Genomic DNA, 19,414 nt, shown 5'->3' on the forward strand with positions numbered 1-19,414 from the left:
ATATATATATATATATATAAAAAACACCCAGCACGCCCCTGCGGGCGGTTTATCCTTCAAGCTCGGGTCCTCTACCAGAGGCCTGGGAGCTTGAGGGTCCTGCGCAGTATCTTAGCTGTTCCCAGGACTGCGCTCTTCTGGACAGAGATCTCCGATGTTGTTCCTGGGATCTGCTGGAGCCACTCGCCTAGCTTGGGAGTCACCGCACCTAGTGCTCCGATTACCACGGGGACCACCGTTACCTTCACCCTCCACATCCTCTCGAGCTCTTCTCTGAGCCCTTGGTATTTCTCCAGCTTCTCGTGTTCCTTCTTCCTGATATTGCTGTCATTCGGAACCGCTACATCGATCACTACGGCCATCTTCTTCTGTTTGTCTACCACCACTATGTCCGGTTGGTTAGCCACCACCATTTTGTCCGTCTGTATCTGGAAGTCCCACAGGATCTTAGCTCGGTCATTCTCCACCACCCTTGGGGGCATCTCCCATTTTGACCTCGGGACTTCCAGGTTATACTCGGCACAGATGTTCCTGTACACTATGCCGGCCACTTGGTTATGGCGTTCCATGTATGCCTTGCCTGCTAGCATCTTGCACCCTGCTGTTATGTGCTGGATTGTCTCTGGGGCATCTTTACACAGCCTGCACCTGGGGTCTTGCCTGGTGTGATAGACCCCAGCCTCTATGGATCTTGTGCTCAGAGCTTGTTCTTGTGCTGCCATGATTAGTGCCTCTGTGCTGTCTTTCAGTCCAGCTTTGTCCAGCCACTGGTAGGATTTCTGGATATCAGCCACCTCCTCTATCTGCCGGTGGTACATACCGTGCAGGGGCCTGTCCTTCCATGATGGTTCCTCGTCTCCCTCCTCTTTCTTGGGTTTCTGCTGCCTGAGGTATTCACTGAGCACTCGGTCAGTTGGGGCCATCTTCCTAATGTATTCTTGGATGTTCGTTGTCTCATCCTGGACTGTGGTGCTGACACTCACCAGTCCCCGGCCCCCTTCCTTCCGCTTAGCGTACAGCCTCAGGGTGCTGGATTTGGGGTGAAACCCTCCATGCATGGTAAGGAGCTTTCTTGTCTTTATGTCAGTGGCTTCTATCTCCTCCTTTGGCCAGCCTATTACCCCAGCAGGGTACCTGATCACGGGCAGGGCGTACGTGTTGATGGCCCGGATCTTGTTCTTACCATTCAGCTGACTCCTCAGGACTTGCCTGACCCTCTGCAGGTACTTGGTGGTTGCAGCTTTTCTAGCGGCCTCTTCATGGTTCCCATTCGCCTGTGGGATCCCCAAGTACTTGTAACTGTCCTCTATGTCTGCAATGTTGCCTTCTGGTAGTTCAATCCCCTCAGTTCTGACTACCTTCCCTCTCTTTGTTACCATCCGACTACACTTCTCCAGTCCGAACGACATTCCAATGTCATTGCTGTATAGCCTGGTAGTGTGGATCAGTGAATCGATGTCTCGTTCACTCTTGGCATACAGCTTGATGTCATCCATGTACAGGAGGTGGCTGACAACTGCTCCGTTCTGTAGCCGGTATCCGTAGCCAGTCTTGTTAATGATCTCACTGAGGGGGTTCAGGCCTATGCAGAACAGCAGTGGGGACAGAGCATCTCCTTGGTAGATCCCGCACTTGATGGTGACTTGTGCTATGGGCTTGGAGTTGGCCTCTAGTGTTGTACGCCACATCCCCATTGAGTTCCTGATGAAGGCTCTTAGGGTCCCATTGATCTTGTACAATTCTAGGCATTCCAGTATCCAGCTGTGGGGCATTGAGTCATAGGCCTTCTTGTAATCAATCCAGGCAGTGCACAGGTTGGTCAGTCTGGTCTTGCAGTCTCGGCTGACTGTTCTGTCTACCAGTAGCTGGTGTTTTGCGCCTCTGGTATTCTTGCCAATTCCTTTCTGTGTTCCGCTCATGTATTGACCCATGTGCCTGTTCATCTTAGCCGATATGATGCCTGACAGGAGCTTCCATGTAGTACTGAGGCAGGTTATTGGTCGGTAGTTGGAGGGGACCGGTCCCTTCTTGGGGTCCTTGGGGATCAGGACCGTCCGGCCTTCAGTTAGCCATTCCGGGTGTCTCTCGTTAACTAGCAGCTGGTTCATTTGTGCTGCCAGACGCTCGTGGAGTGCAGTCAGCTTCTTCAGCCAGTAGGCGTGAACCATGTCGGGCCCTGGTGCTGTCCAACTCTTCATACTGGAGACCCTTTCTTGGATATCTGCCACTGTGATGGTTACTGGACCCTGTTCAGGGAGGTCGCTGTGGTCAGCCCTCAGATCCTCTAGCCACTGAGCATTGCCGTTATGGGTTGCATCCTTCTCCCATATGCTCTTCCAGTATTGCTCCGTCTCCAGCCTTGGTGGTGCTGTTCTCTTATTGTTCCCTTGCCACTGAGAGTACACCTTTGCTGGTTCTGTGGAGAACAGCTGGTTTATTCTCCTGCCTTCTATCTCTCTGGTGTACCTCCTCAAGCGGCTGGCCAAGGCTGTGAGTCTTTGCTTGGCAGTTTCCAAGGCCTCAGGTATGGACAGCTTGCTGTATTTCTTAGGCACCTTATTCGTCGCACCTTTCTGCAACTCCGTTAGTTGGCTAACCTCCCTCCGTGCTACTTTGATCTTGCCCTCTAGCCTCCTTCTCCATGGAGGGTACTGCCCCTTGTCGCTGTTCAACTTGTAGCCAAGCATCTCACTGATCACTGTTGCCGTATTGTAGATCAGCTTGTTAGTGTCGGTAATCGTGGTTGTAGGTATTGTCCGTAGTGCTGCATTAACATCATCTAGCAGACCTTCTGAGGGAACTTCACGTAATCTTGGTAACCGGCTACGCGGGATCCAGGTTTCAAGCTTGGCCATGATCCTATTTTTCAGGTCAGTTCCTCTCGCACTCAACGATCCTTCTCCTATCGCACTTGGGGCTATGTACCCAATCTCGGGTGGGGGTGATGATATCTCCCCCCTGACCTGGCGTCCTGACTCCTCCTTGCCGTAGCATTTGTGTTGTACCTCGTCAATCTCTAGCTGTGAGAGCAGTCCCTTCTTTCGAATGTTGGAACACTGAGCTACTAGTTGTTTCGCCGTCATTGTGGATGTTGGGTATCGATGAATCCATAGGTCCCTCATCCTATTCATGTAGCCCCTTCCGCCAGGGTTACTTGTGTAGTAGCATTCCAACAATGCCCTGTTTTCGTCTCTTGCCCACCGATGCCTTCTTGTTCCAGTAGCCCACTTTTCGTCAGGGTGCCCTGGTTCCTCAACACCTGACGCGGACCTTGTTGATCCGGGCGACGTCCGAGCCGGCATGCCTTCATATTTATCTGTCTCGCTCATGTCTGCGGTAGGCTTGCTTAGCATAGGGGGTCTAGCCTTAGGACCCTTACTGGATACAGACGCCCCAGGCAGGAATCGAACTTGCGATCCTCTGTTCCAAAGGCGTGTAGTCTAACCACTACGCTATCCAGCTATATATATATATATATATATATATATATATATATATATATATATATATATATATATATATAGATATATAGATATATAGATATAGATATATAGATATATAGATATATAGATATATAGATATATAGATATATAGATATATAGATATATAGATATATATATATATATATATATATATATATATATATATATATATAGATATATATAGATATATATATATATCAGCAACTTCAAAAAATTAGAAAAACAAAAACAGTTTACTATAAATTATGTCTAGCAGCCAAACTGCAGTACTTTGACTGCCCACCAGGGGGCTGCAGCCCACACAGGAAGTTGCTCAAAGAGAGGAACTTGTACCGGAAAAAAAAGGACATATCCAAATTAGGATAGGTGGATGCTGGATGCCTTTCCAAGTCCAGAGCAATACATGTGTGTAAGAGGAGGAAGCGCAGAACATTCTGTGGGGATTATATCTTTTTAATATCATGTTTATTCTCTTATATCCTTTTTATTAAGCTTTGAGTAGTTGATTAAAACATTTATTCAATCTATTACACATATTGCAAATGTCTGTCTGGTAAGAGGTTTTAAGCTTTAGTTGGCGAGGTGAGAGTTGAGAGAGTGCACTGAGGTCGAGACACCCACAGTTTGCCCACACACACACACACACACACACACACACACACACACACACACACACACACACACACACACACACACACACACACACACACACACACACACACACACACACACACTATATAGACTCATTTCTAGGTAAGAGTTCAGACATATTTTGCTTGTAACTGCATTTTGTGCCTGCATAAGTGACAGTTTTTGTAGGATGCGTTTCTGATGTTCCAAAGATAAGCGAGAGTAAGAAGACCAACAGGAAGCACCTGGCGTGGAGCTGTGGTTACTGTAACTTATGCATGTTATGTATCTGCTTTGACGCATGAGGGGGCGTTATACCCTGACACATGCTGAGGATTGTGATGATGCATTTCCTCCACACATGTGTTTAATAAAATCATTGTTTTGACGCACTTGGACCAGCAGTCGTTTGTCTCTCACCTCAATCACGAATCGGGACAGTTCACATCACATGCAGCTGAAACTTTAGTCCAAGCACAGCAGATGAGCTGGATTGTTTTGTGTGGAAAATTGTCATGTGACATGTGGGAATGAAGCTGTGCAGGATGGCAGAAACATGAAGCGGAGATGAGAGAAGCTTTAAAATATGGGTGTCCTCAGCAAGCGTTTTGTTAGATATGATTTATTCATGAGTGATGGTCTGTGTGGGGGAAGAGCAGATCTGTCCCTGCTCCACTTTACATGGTTAAACCGGACAGATGATGATATTCTGGGAGGTTGGCTGGTCACTGAAACGAAACAGTTTCTTCTGCACACTCAGCCGCCCTCGTGTGAACCCTCTTTGAAATTTCCAGAGGGCTTGAACGAGAAGATTTATGACTCATTTCTCTTTGATGCCCTTTGCAATTTATTTAAAGTGAAGCATGGAGGAGAAACAGGCTAAGCAGAGTTCAGTTAGTTAGTTAGTTTTCCTTTAACTACACTTGTCAGTGTACTGTGAGCCACAAATAAATCACAGTTTGGACTCTTTGGAAACAGTGAAATGTGCAACGTTAACATGAAATCAGTGGGCTCTTCTCATTTCTCCCAGTTTTAACTTACATCTTCTCCTGCATTTCATCCCGAAATCAATCGCAGCGTAGCTTTTAAAGGATATAACAATTTCTAAAACGCATGTGGTGACAAGAGCAGGCTTGCTGGAAGAGCGATGACATTATAGCAGTGTACAGAATGAAAGGAATCAAGGATGACAAACAGAAGTTCACTTATCATCTGCACCATTCAAAGAACCGCTAACAGTTCCTGGTTAAACGAATACCTTAATTTGATAATAAAGAACTGTTTTTGTTCCCAGTGTTCTCTAAAAACATTTATGTTTTTTTGTTATGGAGCAAACGGATTCTAAAAATCTTCCAAGGAGAGAAAAATCAATCTAAAATGCAGCAAAGCTTTTAAAGTGCCACCTGAGGTATGAGTCCCAGTTGTGTCGCAGCTGCTGCTGGTGGGTGAATTATTACCTCTGAATGAGGACCAAATCCTTTGCTAACTATCCTCAACTCATCTCAATCGACAGAGAATATTAAAGCAAGAAAAATGCTTTCATTTTCTGTCATCTGCACACTGTTGCGGTGGCAGAAGCTCATATTAAAGACAGTTTTGAACAATGAGGTCAATGCAGGGTTTGTGAAAGTATCTGCGGGATATTAAACATGCGAAATATGTCACTGTATCATAGAAATGTGGGCGAATGCCATACAGAATGGCATGCAGGTTACAAAGATTATTACAGAGATTATTCATTTTTAACTTTTACTTTCACTGAATGTTGAATTACTCCACGCTGCACGTGCAGTAAGCCATGTGCCTTATGTTTGGCTCCTCTTCACTCACCTTAGGGTTGACTATGATCTCCATGTCCATTGCATTCTGCTCCTGCAGCCTCTTGATAGCAGGTAGAGAGATCCACAGGTTGTTGGTGTTGAAGATTTTGAACTTTGAAACTGATTTGAATTCGTCCACGTGCGCTTTGGGCACCTGGGCGATCTCCAACAGGCGCAGCTTCCCTTCATACTGGATCAGCGTGCCTCCCTGGAAATCACAAGCAGCATTTTTACAGAACACTCACTGACCTGAGAGATTAAGCCAAAGTCTGGGAAATTAAAAGTGGTTTGTTAGGTTTGCAAAAAATAATGGTTACACTGAAATGCCAGCCAATAACCACCTGCAGGAAATGCAAACCTCCAAAGTGTAACCCAGTAACAGTGAAAGTTCACAAGGTTATAATAACTACAACTAATTCAGACACATATATTGATCTTAATAATACAAAGATTACATAGATTTAACCACAGAAAAATTAAAGGTTCTGTTCACTTAAATTAAAAAAACAAACAAACAAAAAAAACTGTGCTACTTTGATGAAGCTGTTCGAGTTTGGGGCAATTCTTTATCAGTGAAAAGTAAAGGGTACAAATTCCATTCACATTCATTGTATTGAGACATTAGTAGAAACATTAGAGACAGAAATGATGTCAAGGCTTATTGCAAACAGAGGAAAGTAAGAAACCACAAAAACGTCTTTACTTTGGTTACATTACCACAAAAATAGTTTATGTCCTTGTTAATGCAACGGGGATAAATCAGAATCTCACATCCACAATAACCTTCATCATACCTTCACGTCAGCGCGGGTCTTATCCGTCACCTCCATGACGAACTCGCAGCGTTTGCCGTTAGGCTGGCTGACCAGGTGGTGCAGGATGTGGAGGTCGACGGTGGCTCCCAGATTGTCGATGTTGGACACGAAGATGTACTCTTTGCCCTGCTCAATCAGCTGATCCAACAGGCCCGAGTTGTAGAAGCTGGCGTAAATGTCGCCGTGACCGGGAGGGTACCAACCCTCTGCGTTTTGCCCGGTCATTCTCAAGTTTGTGGACACGGGAAGGAGAGACTCTTTGTTGATGCGAGGGTACCTTGATGAAGAAAAAGAGTTCACGATAAGATCGGGGGTTATTTAACGACCCGTTCCGGCTCAGTTTTTTTTATCGTCCTTCATTTTTTTCCAGTCCCATCCAGTGGGCTGGATTGGAGTCTTTGACAGGCCAATTATGGCCCCCAGCCCTCATGTTTTAGACCAAACTGTGTACAAATATCAAATAATAAGGAGTACAAGATTCAGAAGGATGTACAAGACACAATACAATGACCCCGAGGTAAGACCGTCAATGTAGATATCGCTAACATCTCGACATGTACATGTGAAATGACCTAAACTGTGGTGCATGCTATGGCGCCATGTATGTGCTACTGGCTTCATGTAATGTTGTTAAAACCTTCAAATCAACTTCCAGTTAACAGCTATCATTTTGACACACTGGAGCAGATCCAGCACATATTGCACACATGCAGGGAGTAGGAAGAGGAGCCTGTAGGGATGGATCTAAAAATAGAAGTATTCTTGGAAGTGTTTCAACGAAATGTCCTTCAACAGGAGAAAAATCAGAAAAGGTTGACTATATAAAGCACATCCTTCTCTTCTGTTTATGTGGTTAAAGTCTATCTCCTTATGCAACTTATAATATGTATGGAAGGAAGAAAACAAGCTTGTTGACTCATTTATCTGTGGAGCTGCAGAGCTGTGAATCTCAGACTTAAGCAGACAAACACCACAAAGACAAAACAAAAAGTGTGAAATCATTTTTGCTCCACATTTGACGTAAATCCTCGGAAACTCTGCACCAAGCCAGCATGCCAAGTGCTATCTAAATTTCTCCTTTTCATATCACTGCCCAGACTTCAAACTGCTCCCTCGACAAGCAAACTTTTTAGCTTTTTCCAAGAAGAAGGCAGCGAAGGCAACACGCCAAAGAGTCCAAGCCATGATGGCAGTGTGCATTAAAGTGATCAAAGGGCTTGTTCGAAGGATCTGAGTCAGGTTTAGTTAACAAACCTCAAGGTGAGGAGCCCGGTGAGCATGAGCCGCCTGTGTTTTTAGCACTTTGAGGAAGCTTATGAGAGCAGAGCTGGTCAGGTGAGACGAGCTGCAGGGTTGGGGTACCACGGCCCTTTTAAAGGAAGATTAATTATATCTGACTGTTCTGGGAAGATGTTTATGATAAGACTTTCTGATGAAAGTTCACACACTTCAAAGGTTTCATGTCATCTTAAAACCAAATCTGGGAACATTTGATTACTTCCACAAAAAATGTTCCTTCTTTCTTGGACATGTGCTGCCTCAGAGGGAAGCGTCTTTCAGGGTACAAAGACATGGACAAGGAAAGAAGTCACTTCATGTATTCAACCATCTCATTGGGCAGTTTGTCCTTTCTGACTTCTCTCCTGAGGGATACGCTGAACGTTTATGGGTTTAACACCCGGAATAAATTTGTTATGTGGCTAAAGAGAAAAAAAATGTGAAACCTAACCTGCATTTTTACATCAGCTTGACGACTCCTCTGGTTTCTGGTGCTCAGGCACGATTAAACCAGACATTCAAGAGGTACTCACGCTGTCTAGGAAAACTACATCTAACAAATCCAATGTTTACATGACAGCTGATTTTGTCTTCCTGAAGACACTGAAGAAGGAATGATCATGGAAAGAAAAACCTAGAGCTTTGTTCAAAGGGACACCCGGTTATTATTTTAAGGCTTAATAGGAGCTTTAGTAAAAGTAAAGAAAACCATGGACCAACACACACAGTTAAAATCCCTACTGCTTTGGGGAAGTGGACAGATTTCTTTTTTAAGAATTCAGTTTCACTTCAAAGTAAGTGGATTAGATGCCCTATATGGATAAAATAGCTACGCATGCCATGAATCTCGTGAAACGTGGTTTCTGTGCTGATGTTAATGTCAGAGGAGATCTGGAACTCAGTTATTCATTCAGCTGTGACTTTCACATGTGTGCCATAACTTTACGTGGTCTGCCGCTGAGTTGCTGCTGTTCCTAAACGTGCCCACTTTGCAGTAATGCCACTTACAGCACTAACAGTTGATTGTGAAATATCTACGAGGGAAGAAATTTCACAACTGACTTGTAGCAACAAATGCATCCTGTTACAGCACCACGCTCTGATTCGATGAATTCTTTAGAACAACCGATATTTCTGAAGACGGCCTGCATGGCTAGGTGCTTGAACTTATACAGATAGTGCAATGCAACTGCAAGAAAACAGAATTCAAACTGTTTATCACTCTTACCAATTTGAGTTTTATTAAACATGAGACAACCTTATTTAGCCTGAAAGTGAAACTCTTGAGGTAAAGAATCTCTTTTTCTGGCTGACACAGGCACCATTAATCTGGCAACGCAACTCCCAGACAAAAGCCGTACACTCTGGGAGAACAGAAACTCCACACTAAAGGGCCCTACCCTGTTCTGTACCCTGCACCTTCTTGTTGCAGGGCAACAGTGCTAACCATTGATCTAAAATGTGATTTAAAATGTAAAAATGTAAAAAAATAAAAAAGAAAGCTAATTTGTTACTAGTATCCAAGCTAGTGAGCAACTAGTGCATGGTGAATGTAGGTACGTTAGTATGCACAGCACATTTCTGAGAATGCATTTTACAAAGCTTTAACACAAGTGGCAGAACAGGCTAGCTGTACGTCTCAAGGTATGCATTTAGAGCAAACCTGATTTTCCAGCTCTGTGCATGACATGGATTCAGTTAAATACTGTATAACAGGGGTGTCGAACTCCAGGCCTCGAGGGCCGGTGTCCTGTGCGTTTTAGATATCACTCTGGGTCAACACACCTGAATCAAATCACTAGTTCATTACCAGGCTTCTGGAGAACTTCAAGACATGTTGAGGAGGTCATTTAGCCATTTAAATCAGCTGTGTTGGATCAAGGACACATCTAAAACCTGCAGGACACCGGCCCTCGAGGCCTGGAGTTCGACACCTGTGCTGTATAAGAAGAGGAACTGGGATAGAGGTCAGCTGCAAACCAGTTCTTATAGGAAGCAGTTACTATATGCGGGCTAACGCACCTTCAGTGAAACCTCGTACCCTAGATGAGGTTTATCAGTTGCATGTGTAGAACAGTATCAGCTGGGCCATCAGCTGACTCCATGCTCGAGTCTAAAGCTTTATTTAAGTGACTATAAGAAGTTCTGGGTTTGTTGGGTATATAAAGCAAACAGTTTTTTCCCTTCATTAAGTGTAACACCAGATAACGCGACTCTGAAGCTGAATTTAAATCTCTTTTTATGAATTACTGTCACGCCCTAGGTCACAGACTTTCCTTTGTTCTCCTGTTGATTGACATTTAAACCATTCAACCACTTTTTCCTCTGCTGACATTAAATCCTCCAGCTTCCGTCCCAAAGTGCTTTGTAGTGTAACTCCTTGAGGTACACAAAACATACAAGCTTTAAATAATTCAAGCGAAATGGTAAAAAGCAAGTTCCACTCCCTGACAAACTGGAGACACCAGGGCGTTAAATATTAAAAGCCTTTTCCATACATTGCATGACACCTCCTGTCTGTTCTTGACAGTCTGAGCTCAGAAGCCGGAGCGTCACTCAGGAGTTCGTTTTAGGGGAAAATGAGTTCATTCAGGAGATTTAATACTGCTAACTTCTTAAAACAAATTGAGATTTCTGTGTATTTGTCTTACACAATTCAATATTCCTTTAATATTTGACAGAAAAATGGACTCTTATTCCCTTTGGCACTGGTTCATATACAGCATATCTAACTGTGTGAGGGAGTGTTTGCTGGGCTCACTGTTACTCAATAGGACATTGTTTTACGATCGTGCTCCCTCACCTGCTTTGGTTAAAGGTGTGTATCTTGACCCGGTGGTGTGTGTACTTCTGCAGGATTTTCTTTGTGTCTTCATCTGTGTTGAAAGAGTTCATGAGGACCAGAGGTACGTCTGTGTTGTAAGTCTTGTTCAGGTGCTGTAGGGTGAAAAAAACAAAGTATATAAATGCATTTATCCATATTTATCCAATAAAGAAAAAAGAGAAGTAGGCAGTAGACGGTCATCAAGTGTTTCTTAACAGTGTAAGGGCTCAACAGTGTTATAATCAGAGATGATGCTAACTCTCAAGGACCAACTCACATAGTAAAGATGCCTTTTAATTCAGGAAAATTGGTGGAAATGAACAAATATTTTTTGGATTCACCAAAACCGGCTGACTGGAGAGCTAATAATGGGTCTGAAGGAGGACTTTTGTGAAGGCAATGAAACACTCAAAGCATCTTTGCAGAAATTGATGGTCAGGTTGGGCAGTTTACCTCATCAACAACCAAACAACTTTGTGCTCTTGTGCAAGTAATGTGACCTGATCTGACACAGATAACGTTTTAAAAAGGAAACAACATAGACAAATAAATGAAAATCTCTATGCCACACTTCCGCATTCCATCCATTTATGTAAAGTATCCATCAAAACAAACCGGGAGCCAAATTTGGCGAGTCTGCCTTGTAGTGAGTGACACTGTTAGACACTTCTGCCACTGCCTTTTAAAGGCACGGTGAGCGTGCACTTGCTGGTACAACCCTCTCTTAGATGCTGTAGATCAGGAGTGCCCAATCCCGGTCCTCGAGAGCTACAGTCCTGCAGCTTTTAGATGCATCCTTGTTCCCACACACCCGAATCAAATGAATGGCTTGTTATCAGGCCTTTGCCAAACATGATGGCATGCTGAAGAGGTAATCAAACCATTTGATTCAGCTGTGTTGAAGTAGGGATGCATCTAAAAGCTGCAGGATAGTAGCTCTCGAGGACTGGGATTGGGCAGCCCTGCTGTAGATGCTTCAGTAGCGACACGACAGTTAACACAGTTTTACACAAAACTTTATGATCAATCTTTGCACATGTTTGAGGTTCTGATGCATTTGCAAGTTGTCAGAACAGGGGTCACACCAAATGTGAGACAACACCTGGAAGTGGTCAAGAGGTGCATAGAGCAACAGGCTTAAAGGAAAGATCAGCCAATCTTAAAACAGCTTTTCTCTGTGTTTTTAAGTCTGGATTTGAGGAAAGCACTTTGTATTCAAATTACTTTAAATTTAACTGCATATAAAACTTTTTCGCCACTGTTTTCAAGTCTGTGTTTAAATAGCTCTTCAAGTGTCGTTGTGACATTTGGAATTTGAAAATTCAACATTGCAAAAACATTTTGAATTTTCAGATCATCATAAGACAAAAGGAAAACTGGCCCACTCGCCTTCGTTTTCAACCAATAACTCTGTACCTTGACTGTGCGATTTGAATGAATACAAAGGATGTAAATTACACCCGAGTAGAATGGGAAGCAGTTTCTTTACTGCAATAACAGAAAATTAAAATGAGTAGAGGAGGCGGAGGATGAGACGCGGGCTGTGAATGAGTGGGGCTAAGATGATGTGAGGAATCAAATTTACTGCCTGTGACAGTTACAACGAACGAGTGGGCTTTTCTAAGCTAAAGTATGAACGTCATGTTTCCATTTATTAACCAGGATGGGTGTTGGCTGGTCATGAACTTCACACAGCTTCTAACGCACACAGATGTCTTGTTTCTGAGTTGTATAGATGGGTAAACTCCCTGTGTTTAACTTTGATACACCTTTAAATGTTACAATGATACATTAAATACACCTTTAAATGATGTGCCCTTCCTACTTATCACACACAAAGTGATTTTCTTTTCAGTATTTTGTCAGTGGGATCTGTTTCTAATTAATGCATCATCTATATATTTATAAAAATCTTCAGGAAAATGAATTGAAATTGATTTAACAGCTGAGTACAACAGTATTCTCATTAAACTCATCCCAATCTTTTAATTTAACATTTTCCTTATATGCAGTGGTCTATGCAAAGGTTAAATTACATCATGGTTTTTTATCAACACTGTCTGGAACCGGATTTCTGTGAGCAAATAATAAATCTCCACTTATGTGTATTAGACACAGGCTCCATTGAATCCTCAAAGCAAAAGAGATTGTGGTTGTCCTGCACCCCTCCCCAGAGGGACAATCAACACTAGAAATATGAACCATATGAGCCTAGCGTTGTGGTACTAGCAGTGAGATTCTGTTGTTACTGTAGCAAAGAAGCTTTTCTTGACTAAGTGTAGCCACAACTTTCATGGGTTTTGTTCAGTACTTGCATGAGATGAGCACATGAGCTGGTATTTATGAAGCCCTTTTCCACTCTTAGTGAGCACTCAAACCAATTCTACTACAAGCCACGTTTACAGTCATGTAATGCTTTATTCTACACACAATAAGCACTTTTTGGATCAATCCCACTCTGATGGATGTATCAAGGGAAACTTGAGGTTCAGTGTCTTGCCAAAGGAAGCTTCGATATTTTCACTGCAGGAGCCAGAAATCAATTAGTGGATGACCCGCTCTACCTCCAGAGCTGCTGTAGATATGCTGATCGTGTGTGTATTTGTTAACAAAGCCCTAATTGTTGTGAAATTGCATTATTATAACCTTTATTTCACCAGGACGTCTTCTACAAGAGAGAACTTTACAGGTTTACCCTCTTTCACACATCTTTAACTGAACTTGCTAACTTAACAAATCTGCTCTTGAGGGAGGCACTCAGGTGAAAGCTGTAAATCTTCAGCAGCCAGGCGGCGCCTGAGTCGGAGCTTTGTCCGACCTTGTTACGTCCGCTCTCAGTGAGAGGGTACATGCTTCAGCTCTAAATTAAACATGCATGATTCAGCGGGGTGGCTGAGAGGTGCGTTCTCCTGCAGGAGGGCCTGGTTAAGGGGGTCTGTGTGTGCGCGTGTGGGGGGGGGGTATCCATTTTTCCCCCTTCTCAATAGGTCGATTCAGTCAGCATGTAATCTGACCAGACTGAGCAGAAAATGGAGAGCAGTGCCTCTGACACAGAGAGCAGTGTGCTGGGAGAAGAGGAGTGTCCCTGGAGGCTGTTATGAAACACTGAAACACTCCGGTAACGTACAGCTCCCAATTAAACTCAGTTATACAACACAATGAAAGACTTTAATATTACTCACAGTAGATTCCCTTACAATGGTCACAACTAACGCAAACCTTGGTTAGAAAATAACTTTTCTTCCTACATCCCCCTGAAAGGCCGTTTGAACATGTGGTTTACTGTTTATTAAAATTACTGAACGATTAAGTGCTGCAGAAATAATGCAGGATGGGATCCAAATAATCACACCAACTCCTCTCCTCCAGCACACAGACATCTCTGTTTCCCGGCCAGTCGCCAGCACTGGCCGGCACCCTGAGATTTCACACTGAACCCCTTTCAGAAGCCCCTCAGCTCTGGTTCACAGAAGCACATGGCTGCATGAAGTCAGGCTTGTCTCTGGAGGATGATACGCATGCCGTGTAAGACTGGAAAAAGGCAGAGGTAAATCCAAACCCACCCCCATGAATCATTGGATTTTTTTGCCGTGCTCTATAGTAAAGTAAGAAACATCAAGACAACACAAACCCTCAATACACAGAGCAAATGTTTATATTACATCAGGCTACACATCACTTCCTACTCTGTCTACTCTGATGTCTAAGCCACATCATGAGTGCTGGTGTGGCTGCAGACAAGAAGGCAACACCCAGCTGTTCTCAAATCAGTGCCACACTAACAATTTCATATGAAAGAAGGAGCTCTCAGTAATTATCCACACTGATGGACTGAATCTGCAACTTTAGTAAGAAAGTTTTAAAATAACCAGTGTTGTCAAAAGTGTTCCTTCTGCCTCAACTGAACCACCATTTAATACCAAATTACATTTCTATGAATAGGTTCTTGTGCCTGAAAGTCACAACTGAGGTTTGACTTCAGGCTTTCCAGGAATACACATTGTTGCAACACTATTGTTACCGGTGTCAGGGCTGCCGTACAGCAAAATATTGCATTACTACAATGAGGGGCGGTCCTGGTAGATTTTCACTTCACAAAATAATAATTAAAATTGAACAAAATTGAACAAAAATCATCACTTTTAAATTTTACTAGCTGTTAGTGGGAATTATTATCATCTTCTTCATCTTATTTAAATGTTGATCTTTCAGTAATCTCAGCATCTTACGTGCTTCTGCACAGCAAACAAACAAATCAAATATTACACATCCACAAGGAAAATGTTAGTTAGTTCTTATTGTAAGACAACCTTAGTCTGCTATCACTTTACTGTTAAATGGTATTACATTGGCAATTAGCCTACATGCAATCCGTTTGTGAGGTAGTGTGGCTTCGTTGCTTGCTTATAAAAACACGTCTCACAAAATTTCTTTCATTCAAGGCTTTTAGAGTGGAGCTTTTAAGAGCTTTTGTACCTCTATCTGCTGCACAGTGAGGTCCAGGAAGGTGTTCTCGTTACGGACGCTGATCAGGCTCTTGGGGCCCTTACATCCCATGCTGGTACCCAGGCCTCCATTCAGCTTCACCACCACCAGTTTGTTCAAGCTGTTGGCCACATTGTCCGGCAGGCCTCGAGCGGCAATCTTATCATACGGCTGAATCTGGAGGAGAGAAAGGAGATGGCTGCGGGTCAGGAAAAAAAAAGCAAACAAACAAAAATAAAGCAAATAAATTCTTTTAATTCTGATTCTGAAAGTGCTTACAACTGCACAGCCTCTGCATCCCACTTCTCACAGATCACCTGTGACTGACCTACCTTTCTCGTTCTTTTACATTTTTCGGCTTTTGCAAGCAAACTGATAGTCTTAAGTTCTTTACAGAAGCAAAACAGAGACATTAACAGCTTTGAGCGTGGGCGGACTAATTACTAGCTGAGCAATGAAACGGGCTGACGCGATACAGAAATGTGAAAATGTCAGAAATTGTTAACTTGATCTGCAGCAAACAGACATTCTGCAACTGCTTCTCGAGCGAATGGTGCAGAAAATAGTCATTAACAAGGCTTGATACACGACACAGCAAGTTTATACATACAGTACACAGCAGTTCTGTTGATTTATTGGAGTATGGTGTGTAAATGTACATTAGAGGATCAGCAATGCAGCTCTCACATCAGCATATCTACCTAACTGCTGTCTCCCACAGATGATGATGATATAAATATATTGTGTCAGCTAGGAACACGTAAACCTGCAGTTCACCCCTTTTCCCACCATTATTTCTTCTCAACTTTAATCAAGAAGCTAAATAAGCTAAATTTTAACCATATGTCATGGTATTTTGATCCCGTCTGTGTTTAAGTCATGTTCTGTGCAGTTTTATCATGCGATTAATGCGTCAGCACTGATAAGGCCGGATGTCATCCTGCCTCCTCTTCCTGTTAAAATAACAGAGTAGCTGATCAGTGATAGTGGACAAACAGCAGACCTCATGCTGGAAACAGTCTCTCTGGTGTTTATCCCCTTTGCTCGCCACACACAGAGGATGAGGTTACAAAACACAACACACAAAAATGATGCAGCTGCTACCCGCTCTCCGTCCTTCACAGAGACGGGCATCGTAAAGGACAAATGGATGGCTGGAGGCGGTAAAATGTGTTTACTGACTTGCATTAAAGGAATGGAGATGATTATTGTGCATAACAGCGCAGACAGATGAAATCCCTGCAAGTATTGGGTATCAAAAAAGTCCAGGAGGGAAGGAAGAGAGGCTGTTGACGTGAGGTTATTTACAACGAGAGAAATGTTTTCAGCCGATTTCCCCATCCTATCCCTGTCCCCCCGGAGGGAAATGTCTCCCACACGCTGATGTTCATTTCCCTTTCTGGAGAAAACAGATGGGGGTTACTTTTACTTTTGACTCCTGCGTGTGTGTTGATCCCAGCTACAGCCAGTCAAGTTAAAACCCCATTTGTTGACCAGGGAACATCTCACTGACCACCGACTGAGAAATGTGCTGAATTTGCTCTTCACCATTTCCTCTAACTGAAAAGCTGCTGTCAGAGGCAGCGGTGAACACCTAAAGGAAATCTGCAGAGTATTATATCGACCGCAACGAGCCCACTGTTCGATTACAACTATGAGGGTGTCAGCAGGATTTGTCATGTTACACAGTTAAATTATGGTTTTCACGACATGTTAGCACGATTCGAAGGAGAAAGACATTTTCTCACTAAACTGAGATTACTAAGCACAGTGGAAGCGCAACTCTACTGTCACTAGGAGACAATATTAGGAGACAACAACTGGAAATATTTGTGGGGACAATCACTCGTCTTCCTTTTAGAAAAGGTTCAAAGAAAACAATACAAACATCCCCGGACATGAAATTACTTTCAGCTGTTACTGAGTCAGAGTTGTGCATTTTCCCATCAAGTAGTTTAAACATTTGTATTTTTCCATTCGCCCATCATTCAAAGTTTCTCTTTTTTTATACAAATTAAAACTCACCACTGCCATTTATGCATAAAGATATTCAAGATGTTCCAAGCCACAAACATCTTCTACAGAAAACAAACCTCAGGATCACAACAATGCACAAAATAATCCGCAACCTCATCTCATCTTTTACAAACCGCACGCACACAAAACAATATGACCTTTTACAACTCCAGTGCTGTGTGCCATCAAATCTCCCCACAGCACTGAGTCTGGCTTTTTTATCCAGCATTTTTATTACCGTCAGCAAATAATCTTGAAGATGAGATTTAAACGCTCAGCCCAAGGGGGGTACGCGGTGCAAAGTTCTCTAGTTTGACCTTGTAGAAATGCTGAAAATGTTTCATACATGTGAATGTCCATGCTGGGAAGAGACTCAAGGGGTAACAATTAAGGTGACAACCAGTCTATTTAGTTTATTCTTGAAAAAGAAAAAAGAAAAGAGAAAAAAGAAAAGAAAAGAGAAAAGAAAAAAGAAAAGAAAAGAAAAGAGAAAAAAGAAAAGAGAAAAGAAAAGAAAAGAGAAAAGAAAAGAAAAGAAAAGAGAAAAAAGAAAAGAAAAGAAAAGAGAAAAAAGAAAAGAAAAGAAAAGAAAAGAGAATAGAAAAGAAAAGAAAAGAAAAGAAAAGAAACTTCCACAATTGCGTTGTTTTGTTTTTGGATGGCTTGTCTCTCTGTCATGTTTTTGCAAGTCCAGCATGTCTGAAGCGCTAATAATCACACCTCTAGGTTGGAGTGAACAGAAGTTTGCTAACCAGCACTGAAGAAGAAGATTTAATTCACTAAACTGCCACATTAATAAAGCTGAATAATAATGATATACACTTAGATACATTTATGTGTAATAGATGTAATAGATGTTCTTGCAATATATTGAGTATTGCAGTCAAGTGCTTCCTTTCGCTGTAGTTTTTAATAAACGTTAGCTAACTATGTGCCCTCTTATTTCAGTTTCTCTCTGTCTCGTATGCATATATCATCTCCACAATCTCATTACAGTCTGTCACTGTCACGACTTTGATTTCATTTTATGTTCTCCGTTTCCAATTCTTGCCTCATCACTTTTCTCTCCCAAACCCTATCATCTCTCTGTCTCCGTCTTTCTTTATGGAATCCTTATCTTTCTGTGAAGCCACATCCTTTTGCTCCTTATTCCTATTTTCCTGCCCTACTCTCCATCTTTAATCTTCTCTCTCTGTGTCTGCAGCTTCTGAGATCGTTAAGGACAAAAAAAAAAAAAAAGGAAAAAGCAGCTAAGAACTAAAGTAACATCATCATTTACTTATCATGTATAAAAACATATCACACAGAGACAAACCAAACTGGCTTATCCTGAGCTACTTCTATAGGGGGGAAAAGTATTTCTTAAGAAGTAGCCAAACTTGCAGAGTGGCGTAACTGCTGACAGTGAGAAACAGAGTTTGTAGTAAGAAAGATCAGGTTGTGTTCTTTGAGCTACTGTACCGAAAAACACTTTCCAGAGTTCTGTTTATTCCATTTATTTTGTGACACCTGATGAACATGAAAGCACGGATGAAACTACTGGAATTTTAAAAATGTTATAGAAAAATCACAGTTTAAACAGAGCTCATGAGTAGTAACCAATGTTTTAATAAATCCTTTGCAAGGTTTTGTTAATCCATTTATATATGGTTCATAAGCTAATAATAAATGGATAATAAAATTCCTGCACAAGATAAGTGCTCCAACTGTCCAACCAGTCAAAGATACTTTTAATTTTTTGGCTACCAAAAAGTGGTGATAATCAGAGTGATCTGCAATAGTTTGCATTAAAAATGCCACGCCTCCACACATCTTCTCCTACTTATCCAATTCAGGGACATATTGGAGGCTGGAGCATAGGGCAAGCTGCTGCTCTGATGCTGGGCTAACACAAAGAGACAGACAGCCATTCAGGCACAGCTTTACATCTACAGCCAATTCATCAGACATCTTTGTCTTTGGACTGCAGAAGCAAGCTGGAGAGAACGTGCAAACTCCACAAATAGTTTCATACTCAAGAAATCAGCATCAACACGGCACTAATCACTGCACCACCACGCTGCC

General features: G+C 42.5%; 1 protein-coding gene across 2 annotated transcripts in view; it reads right to left on the reverse strand.

Moving 5' to 3' along the window:
• The window catches only part of ugp2b (UDP-glucose pyrophosphorylase 2b), a 40,138-nt gene that overhangs the window by 6,163 nt on the left and 14,561 nt on the right, over positions 1-19,414 (reverse strand). For both annotated transcript variants that reach the window (XM_026191018.1, XM_026191017.1), the window contains exons 4-7: positions 15,326-15,511; positions 10,829-10,962; positions 6,727-7,024; positions 5,943-6,140 (exon numbers count right to left, since the gene is read on the reverse strand). In XM_026191018.1, coding sequence (XP_026046803.1) covers positions 5,943-6,140; positions 6,727-7,024; positions 10,829-10,962; positions 15,326-15,511 — 816 coding nt within the window. The remainder of the gene's footprint in view (positions 1-5,942; positions 6,141-6,726; positions 7,025-10,828; positions 10,963-15,325; positions 15,512-19,414) is intronic.

Source organism: Astatotilapia calliptera, chromosome 13 (genome assembly GCF_900246225.1).
Source record: "Astatotilapia calliptera chromosome 13, fAstCal1.2, whole genome shotgun sequence".
In the NCBI taxonomy this organism is placed as follows: Eukaryota; Metazoa; Chordata; class Actinopteri; order Cichliformes; family Cichlidae; genus Astatotilapia; species Astatotilapia calliptera.